The sequence below is a fragment of the Aotus nancymaae genome, unplaced genomic scaffold, assembly GCF_030222135.1.
Source record: "Aotus nancymaae isolate 86718 unplaced genomic scaffold, 86718_ANA_hifiasm-v0.15.2.pri h1tg000065l, whole genome shotgun sequence".
In the NCBI taxonomy this organism is placed as follows: Eukaryota; Metazoa; Chordata; class Mammalia; order Primates; family Aotidae; genus Aotus; species Aotus nancymaae.
Genome location: NW_026988480.1, coordinates 580,098 through 589,752, shown reverse-complemented (window position 1 = coordinate 589,752; position 9,655 = coordinate 580,098). Strand labels below are relative to the sequence as shown.

Sequence of the window (9,655 nt, the reverse complement as noted above, 5' to 3'; positions counted from 1 at the left end):
ATTTCTCAGGAGTGCATTTCGTTAGCTCTAAAGTGATATCATCATATCAACATGGTCTGTACTGCTGGGAAAGAGGGTGACCCCACAATTGGCTCAGGGGCCCAACGCAGAAGGATCTTGTGGTCAATTGCCTTTCTCTTGGTCCTGAATGAATGTAACTTCAGCCTCAAATCGCTTTCCATATGGTCTCAATAAACAAAATTCAGCGAGAAAATGAGTGCCTTAAGCACTGGAGGCACTGAGCATCCTCTGGAACAAGAGCTGCGAGATCTGGCCTGGTCCTAGGTTTGTGAGCCATGTGCAGTGTGCCCTGGAGCGGCCCTTCCCCTCTGGCCTCAGTTAGCTCATCTGTAAAATGAGGACACTGGACCAGATGGTCTTCACTAACGTCCCTTCCAGCTCCACAATTCCAGAATCTTTCAACTTAGAAAGAAACCCAGAGAGTAGAAACGTGACTGGCGAATTCCAGGGTGGGAGAAGCGTTCCAGCCGGTGGCCTGCACTGCATGCATATTCATGGTGCTCGCAGCAGCCAGAGATGCCCCATCACTTTATTAATCTGCTTCACTGAGCCGAGGTTTGGGTTGGAGGTAGACCAAGACTAATTGGCAGGTGACGGGAACTTCAATTTTCCTTTCTTCCCAACAAACAACAAGATCCACTGCCTGGTCCAGCCTGCCCACATGCATTTTGCAGTAACAAAGACTCTCTGAGGCAGCTTCAAGCTATGCGGACTCTCCAGATTCTAAAGTTAGAAGGTGAAAGCAATCGTCTGCACCTGTCCCAGGATTGACGATGGCCTCATCTCACAGGACAGGAGCTCACCCCTCCTCCTGATCTGAGGAACTCATGCGGGCTCTGCTCCTCACTAATGAGTAGGACTTTAGGCAAATCCTACATCCCCAGTACAGTGAGGGGTGCGCACAGAATCTGGAGAGTCCGAATATCTCGAAGCTGCCACAGGGTGGCAGGTCCCTAAGGCTACCCCACTCTAATGCACTGAGATCAGACAACCTGTCTATAATAAAAGGAACACACACAGATACCTATTCAGAGACATGTAAATGCATATATAGGAAAAGAAGTTCGTATCCAGATGCTGCCTTCCTCCACGTCTGGGGTATTCCTCAAGTCCCTTCTCTGTGCTGGACTCAGGCTTCGAATCCTTCAAATGCCAAGGTTAGCCAGGTGGTAATATTATATAACATATGGAATATACAAATATTCCATTTCACAGATGAGGAAACTGCATCTTAAAGACAATAGTAACTTTTTTTTTTTGAGACGGAGTCTCACTCTGCTGCCCAGGCTGGAGTGCAGTGGCGCAATCTCGGCTCACTGCAACCTCCACCTCCCAGGTTCAAGCAATTCTCCTGCCCTGTCACCCAGGTAGCTGGGATTACAGGCCCGCGCTAATTTTTTCTATTTGTGTGACTAATACACTACACGTGTTATTAAGAAAGTTAATATTCTTTGGGAGGCTGAGGCGGGTGGATCACGAGGTCAGGAGTTTGAGACTAGTAAACAAGAAAGTTACTACTGTCTTTAAGATGCAGCACTTCCAGACACTGTGAGCCTCCAATTTGCCACTGGCGTGATTTTTACACGCCTACGTGAAATAAAGACCAGACAGTTGGGGTGGCTTCCTTACGTAGAAATATCTGCAATGATTCCGTGGAAATGAGCTTAATAATGTGTAAATAACTCATCTAGAAGGAAATTGGACTTTTTTTCTTTTTTTTTTTTTGCATGCAGGACAAGCTTTATTAAGTCAAGAAGCTGTTACACTTTTAAAAACTGCTAGCAGAATACTCAAACATTTTTAAATGACATGGGAAACTACTAACATCTTTAGTGAGAGAGTTCCACTCTCACAGTTTTCTCTGCTCCCACACCCCTAATGATCAGCTATAGCATATTCATTTTTTTGTTTGTTTGTTTAGCATGTATGTTTCGAAGCACTTTAACAAAAGCTTTTGTTGTAAAAACACATTTCTTAATTACACAATTAAAAGATACGATTAAACACTTACAGGATGTGGAATGTTTTAAAGTGATACACAATAATAGGGTTACCAAAAGGACACCTACCAATTTCTCTTTCTATTCATTTTGACATTTTGCTCTTTTCAAAACATTTTCTCTTATTAAATTTATTATTAAAGGCCTTACTTTGAATGCATCATGTTCCTTTTTGTTCTCCTCTTCAAATGCCAATGTTTTAACAATTTGAATTATCTGGCCTGGGAAAAGGTAAAGTTATCAACATACAAGGTACATTTATTGACAATATGATTGTTACGGTCTAAACAACAGCACAAAATCAACCATGTACAGGTAACACAGTGAAATTTAGTCCACATTTTCTTTTCTTTTTTTTGAGACGGAGTTTCGCTCTTGTTACCCAGGCTGGAGTGCAATGGCGCGATCTCGGCTCACCGCAACCTCCGCCTCCTGGGTTCAGGCAATTCTCCTGCCTCAGCCTCCTGAGTAGCTGGGATTACAGGCACACGCCACCATACCCTGCTAATTTTTTGTATTTTTAGTAGAGACGGGGTTTCACCATGTTGACCAGGATGGTCTCGATCTCTTGACCTCATTATCCACCCGCCTCGGCCTCCCAAAGTGCTGGGATTACTGCCGTGAGCCACCGCGCCTGGCCTATCCACGTTTTCTACACACTACAGGGTAGGAAGAGCTGGCTCTTAAGGCCCAGGGCTTACATGATTATGCACTTGTCAAGCATCTTCTCAATGGTCTTGGGCGTCTGGGACTTCTTCTGGGGCTCCTGGAGGTCGGGGTCGGGCTGGTTCTGGTAATCCAGCAGCATGTGGAACAACAGCTCCTGCACACTCACATCTGCCTTGGCCGAGATCTCCATGAAGGCGCAATTCCACTCCAGCGCACAGGCGGCACCATCACTCAGGGTCACCTCCCGGTGGGTGTCATCACTTTTATTTCCCATCAGCACGATAGGGAACTTATGCAGGTTGTTACCTTTGATTTTGCAGATCAGCTCATAGAAGGCCTTCAGCTCTTCCAGGGTTTCCTTCTTGGTGACTGAGTAGACCAGGACGAAGGCGTGGCCCCGGGCTATAACGTGGCGCTACAGAGCGCGGTTGGGGTTGTGGTCGCCACTCTTGCTGTCGGTGATGTGCAGGGAAAGCGCACCATGGCTGCAGCCCAGCAACTGGCAGTAAGCATTTTCAATGATTGGCAGGTACTCATGACGGAAGTTGCCGGTCGCCCGCATCTGCAGCGGCGTGCTTTTCCCCACACCAGCGGTGCTGACTACCACGACGCGGTAATCGCTGATATTTCTGTGGGGCTTGAAGGCGCAGAGGATGAGCATAGCGGGCAGGAGCCGCAACCTCTCCAGCAGCTGCTGTTGTTCCTTGGAGCCAAAGCTAACGTTACCCATCGTTGGGATTCGGAGGGGAGTTGCGCGCACAAGTTCTCTCACACTTAGCTGGCAGCAGGAGACTCCTTTCTCGGAGGCACGAACTAAGCAGCATTGAAGACAAACGCGCTGCTCGCAGAGATAGCCGCGGCAACCAGTTGGACACTCCAAGCACTCTCTGCTCCGCGGCTTTAAATTCCGACGTGATCACAGGAGCGGGGTGCGGGGGCGCAGGAAGTGTGGGTAACAGGCATAGATTCAGCTTGCACCATGCGTGGTGGGAAAACAGCCCTGTGGGACTGACCCAACGCAGAGCGGCCCGAGGTCCTCTTGACATCTCCAACTCTTGAGTCCAGAAGTTCAGGGCTGCGTTACAAGTTGGGGAGGAATGATTAAACTGTGGACTTTCTCACCAGCTCCTGGGCCACACACATTCTTGGGCATTTTCTCTTTCCTTAGTCCATGGTTCAGGAAATTGGACTTTTTAATAGGCAGGCACAGCTATTTTCTCAGCAATTCAAGGTAAATATTTTATAGAATGCCCACAATGCTCTCACCTGTTCCCAAACATTAGAAAAACCATAAACCGGGCCGGGCGCGGTGGCTCAAGCCTGTAATCCCAGCACTTTGGGAGGCCGAGGCGGGTGGATCACAAGGTCAAGAGATCGAGACCATCCTGGTCAACATGATGAAACCCCGTCTCTACTAATACAAAAAATTAGCTGGGCATGGTGGCGCGTGCCTGTAGTCCCAGCTACTCAGGAGGCTGAGGCAGGAGAATTGCCTGAACCCAGGAGGCGGAGGTTGCGGTGAGCCGAGATCACGCCATTGCACTCCAGCCTGGGTAACAAGAGCGAAACTCCATCTCAAAAAAATAAAAAAAATAAAAATAAAAATAAAAACCATAAACCATAAGGGTCCCCCAGTGCCATGCACAGGATTATGTAAAATGTGACTCTCTTTTATAAGTGAGAAAGAAGGACACGTTGAAAAGACATACAGCTGTTTGGATTTCAATTTGGGGAACCAAAAAAAATTGTATCCGCCTCATTGGACAACTCAGTCTGGTGAAAGGCGATAACCGTGTTATGACAGCAGAACAGGGGGCCAGAAGGGAGGAAAGCAAAATGTGGTGGCTGCTTCCGTCTTCCCTCCCTTCCTTCTCCCTCAGTCCACATGGTCAAGGAGGGGAAGGCAGGCGTCATGAGCAGTGCAGGGTCAGAAATAACCAGGTCCACGCACGTTTGTGTCTTTCCGCAATGTCAGACTTTAGCTGATGCTATTTCAGTCACCAAAGCCAGGAGCTCCATGGAGTTCCCAAGGAGGTATTCTCCTTAGTACATCTCGTTCACTCAGCAGTCAGAGCCACGGGCACACAGGCCCAAGCCACTCCGCAAGTCGGTCAATATTGCAAACCACACATAATAGTATGTTTCACAAATCTATAAATGTCACAGTTTCAATATTCCGCTAAAAACAAAGTAATATTTAACAGCAAGAGGAAAATGAGATCGGAAAAAGGGTTAAGGAACCAGTCCAGGAGAAAAAGAGTCCCGTTCTGGGCCAAGTGCTCCGTCAGTCTTGGAAGGAAGAGTCTTAGAGGTGGCAGAGCCTTCAGCAGTAGATGCCAAGTTCTCACCACGAGTGGCTGCAAGACAGTGTCAGTGAAGATGACCATTTGGAGCTGCCAAAGGCTTAGTGTTCGTTTGTGTCCTTATCTGGTTGCAGGCTGTCTTTATTTTTAAATTTGTGCATTCATGTTTCTGTTTTCTTGTTTATTTTTTTATTTGTTGATTTAAATAAAACATCTTGTTGACAGAGTGTTTGTGAAATATAAAATGGAGTGTTTTCTAGGCTGGAGTCAGTTGCTCCATACAGCAGCAGGGAAGAGGTGGATGTCGGGCCAAGTGCCTTCCCAGGACGGCACTAAGCCACTGGCTTCCAGGGTGGTGCTAGACCAGCCACCTAGGGTTCCAGCTGAGATTCTGGAAGAAGGCTGAGCTTTATTAGCAGATTTTCTGGGGTCAGAAGTGTCTCAGCAAGGTGACAGGAGAGCCAGGTGGCTCTGTCCTTGGAGATGCGGGGGGCAGTGAGGGGCCGCAGGTGTTCAGTCTGACTGGACGGCTGCCCGGCTTGTGCTCGTGCTGTGAGGAATTGAGAAGCCACCGTCAACAGATCAATCTATCTGCTCAGCCCTCCTGCTGCGAGCCTGAAACAGGGCAAATCATGAAATGCCAGGCGGAGACACGTGCCGAAGGCTTTTACAGCAGTACACCTGTATTCGTGGACAAGGAAGATCCTTTTCTTCACCCACAAAGGCGAAGAAGAGAGACAGGACTTATTGCAATTTTTTACCGGTCACCCAGATCCCCTCGGTTTCGTGTTTTCCTGATCCCTCCTCTTCGTCCTCCCCGCCACACCTGCTCAGGCCTTTCTCCTTCCACCTCTTCTTTTCAGTTTTTCTCTCTTTTAAAAAAATAATCACCGGCGTGGTCCAGTGAGAGCACCGGCCTTGGGCACACATGGGCTGGAATCCTGACTCAATTCGAGGTAGCCTTGCGATCACAGACAATCGACTTCCCTGCTGCACTGTGGTTTCCTCACGTACGAAATGAAGACGATGCCGCCAATGACCGTCGTGGCAGACCACAGATGTGTGGGAGACACTGCTGGCTGCGTCATCACAGGGCTGCCACTTGCACCTCCCCAGTCACTGGTGTTACAGCAGCTGTTTCCCCACCGAAAGTCACTGCCCCGTCCTTTGTTCCCACTGACCACCTGGGATGTCTCTTGCATCTGTCCTTGAGGATGCAGAAGAGAGGCGTGCCTCCGCTGAAATGACACGTGGTTCAGAGGCACATGGAGTCACTGCATCCGATCACACCTCCTTGAAAGCAGAGGTTTCCTGCCTCACGTTCAGCCTGTCATGCTCCTATCACAGGGAGAGGTTGCCTGATGCCAGCCAACCCCACCGGGCATGGCACCCCCGCCACTGTGAGTCCCAGGAGCAGTCGCAGATGCAAATTTTAGACATTGCTATGTAGGTTCTTATTTGTGATAGGAAAAGCTGTAAAAGCAGGGGGTTAGCCCTAAGCGGTTGTAAGGAGGGGTCACGGGTACACACCTTGCAGGTTCACAGTGAACAGTGAGCGAGGGAGAGCGTGGCGCGGCCAGCATGAGGCCTGGTCCCAGTGAGTGCTGGTCAACAGAGCTCTCCCCTCCCTGTTCTCATTACTTCTTTATCCTTGCCCATTCAGGAGTAAATAACAAAAAAAACCGAACAAACAAAAAGTGCAAAATCAGAAAAAAATGCACGAATCCAGTGTTTTCCTCTCCATGTGTATCTAATATATCTGGTCCAGCTTACAACTTGGACACCCTGAAGACAGAGACTGCCCTTCTGGCTTGTCAGCTATAGCAGACAATATATTATCAATGCCCCAGCCAATGTCAGCGCCAAGGAGACTTTAGGAGTGACCCTGAGGGTCCTGCCCAGGGGGTGTCTTCTAGAAATACATCTCCATCTTTTGTTGAGTCTGTGGAAATGACTTTTGAAAGAACTTTTCAGTAGTACATGGGCCAAACATCATATAATAATGTAAATATTGTTGAATCTCCTGAAATGAAAATATTGCACCGTGTTACAAACTCATCCCATTCCAGTCGGAGACCAAATGAAACTGAAGGTAGGGAAGACGCCGAGTGAAGGAGCAGGGTCTCTTCCCTCATGACTCGGCTTTTCCAGGCTGGGTGCAGGGAGGGCTTGTGGCAGGCCCAGCCACCGTGTAGCCTTGCGACTTCAGAGCCTGACGCCCGGGCAGGAGCCAGCTGGTGACAGGCACAGGAGGCCTGTTGGTAGCCAGAGGCAGAAACATGGGCAGAAAGCAGGAGACAAGGGCACGCTCCACGGGACTTTTGGCCAAATCCGTAACAATCTGAAGAGTCAAATAAATTATGATGGCAAAAGATTATATAATCCAGTAGGTAGACAGGATTCATGAGTCCATAGTGACAAATAAATGAAAGCGAAAGCACTTCCTTCAAGTTGAATGGCAACTAATAATTACGGAATAAAGGATGGAAGGGTCGCATGTTGACCCTCACCCTAACGGGCAGGCCGCCAGCGCCTCCGCAGAAGTCGGGCCTCAGTGCCTGCTGTTCTGGTGCACTCTTCACCACGCACAAACTTGGTCAACAATCAGATAGCAACAACAATGATAAAGAGGGTCAGTTCACTGAAGAATGTTCTTGACAAAATGTCAACGATTATTAAATTCATCGTTGTGTTTTAAACCATTTTATGGAGGACTTGTAGAAAGCTGTGTATATTCCACGTGTACATCCCGACGAGTCTGGGAACACCTGTGGAGCCTAGAAACCATCACCTCCATCAAGGCCACAAACACGTCCATCCCCTCCCCAAGTTCCTCTCACCCCTTTGCTATTATTATTACTATTTTGTTGGGGAGTTCTTTGTGACAAGAGCACTTAATGTAAGATCTACCCTCACAGTGAATTTTAAGCACTCAGTACAGAGCTGAGCTGACACGTGCACCTTGCTGTAAATTTGGTCTCCAGAATGTATTCAGCCAGCACAGCAGAAACAGTGTGCCCTTGACCATCTCACCCTCACCCAGCCCCAGTAACCACCATTCTACTCTCTGCTTCTATGAGTTTGACCGCTTCAGCCTCTGCCTGTGAAATCATATGGAATTTATCTTTCTGTGCCTGGCTTATTTCACTTAATATAATGTGCTCCAGGCTCATCTGTGTTGTCACAAAAGATAGGATTTTTTCCTTCTGGAAGGATGAGTCACATTCCCTCGTGTATGCGCACCACGCTTTCCTTTTCCACTCAGCCGTCGGTGGGCACAGGTTGATGCCATATCTTTGCTGTTGTAAGCAGTGCTGCAGTGACCATGGGAGTGCAGGTGTCTCTGGATACACTGATTCCATTTCCTTTGGGTGTATAGTAGTGGGATTGCTGGATCACGTGGCAGTTCTATTTTTAGTATTTGGGGATCCTCCCATAATGTCTCCACAATGGCAGTACCAAATGTATTTCCACCAAAAAAGTAAAGAAGTTCTCTTGTGCTGCATCCTTGCACCATTTACCTTTGTGGTTTCTGTTTTTTCAATACCAGACATCCTAATAAGTGTCAGGTGACAGCTCCTAGTGGTTTTGATCTGCATTTCCCTGGTGGCCAGTGAGGCTGAGCACCTTTTCGTGTACTCCTCGGTCATCTGCATGTCGTCTTTGGAGAACAGCATGCATAAAGTACTTCTGCTGAATGCTGAACTGTGACAGTCGTCCCAAGGAAAAGTGCTTGTGCTAAATTTGATTTACAAGCGAAGCTAGCCAGTTTTTTCACGGAACACCAATTCCACTTAAAGAGCGAATGACGGACAAATATGTTAGTTACACTTGGGTATTAGGCAGACATGTGCTCAGAAATAAACAAACTGGGCCTGTTGCTTTAAGGAAAATAACTCTAGTTGCCAATGAGAAGATTCAAGCTTTTTAATGAACACTAAAATTTTGGAAAACCTGTAGTTCACTAGGAACTCAAGATACAGAGGCAGCCTCAGGCCAAATTGACTTTGATTTAACAATTCCCACCCCTTGGAGAGTACCAATTTATTAACAAATTAATGTTTTTGAAGAATCTGGCAAGAAGAACACAAATGCTTCCTCCAAGCACACTTGTCCAAATGCAGCAATTCTTAAACGTTTTGATCTCAAGATCCTTGTTCATTTTTTAAAATTATTACATAAAGGAGGATGAGAGATTCCAGCAAGAGGAAAGGGCGCTGTGCCTGGGATTTGCAGCAGCCAGTAGCCGGAAGGAGCAGAAATGGGATCTGAAGGCAGAAAGGCAGGCCTGATCCCAGAAAGAAAGAAACTCAGGGCACGGAAGAAACAGCTGGGGATGGTTTCAGAACTTCACCAAGCAATTCCTCAATTATCCGCTATGCTCCTCTGCTTACTCAGACTGTTCTCCATGACGAGACCCCCAGAATCGTTCCTTATCCCATATTTATCTGGACCAAGTGAAAACCTGAGCGGCACAGAGATCACAGAGAAGGTCCTTCCCGCTTGGACACACTCTGCTCCCGGTGTCCGTCCTCTCGAGTCACCACGAGCCCATCACCCTCTCACCAGAGCTCTCCTTCATCATCATTATTATTACCCGGCTGCTGCTCCTGTTGGGACAAGGGGTGAAGACTACACAGGCTGTCGACTTCTCCTCCAGGA

At 47.8% G+C, this 9,655-nt stretch overlaps 1 protein-coding gene across 1 annotated transcript; it reads right to left on the bottom strand.

The window, feature by feature from the left end:
* Nucleotides 1-2,704: 2,704 nt before the first annotated feature.
* LOC135270725 (GTP-binding protein Di-Ras3-like) lies at nucleotides 2,705-4,015 on the bottom strand. The gene has a single exon (XM_064366641.1). The coding sequence runs from the start codon at nucleotides 3,418-3,420 to the stop codon at nucleotides 3,106-3,108; it is 315 nt and encodes a 104-aa protein (XP_064222711.1). The 5' UTR covers nucleotides 3,421-4,015; the 3' UTR covers nucleotides 2,705-3,105.
* Between the last annotated feature and the right edge of the window lie 5,640 nt (nucleotides 4,016-9,655).

Excerpts from the sequence above, each read along its gene's own strand:
- LOC135270725 (XM_064366641.1), bottom strand. The coding sequence starts at position 3,420 with ATGGGTAACGTTAGCTTTGGCTCCAAGGAACAACAGCAGCTGCTGGAG.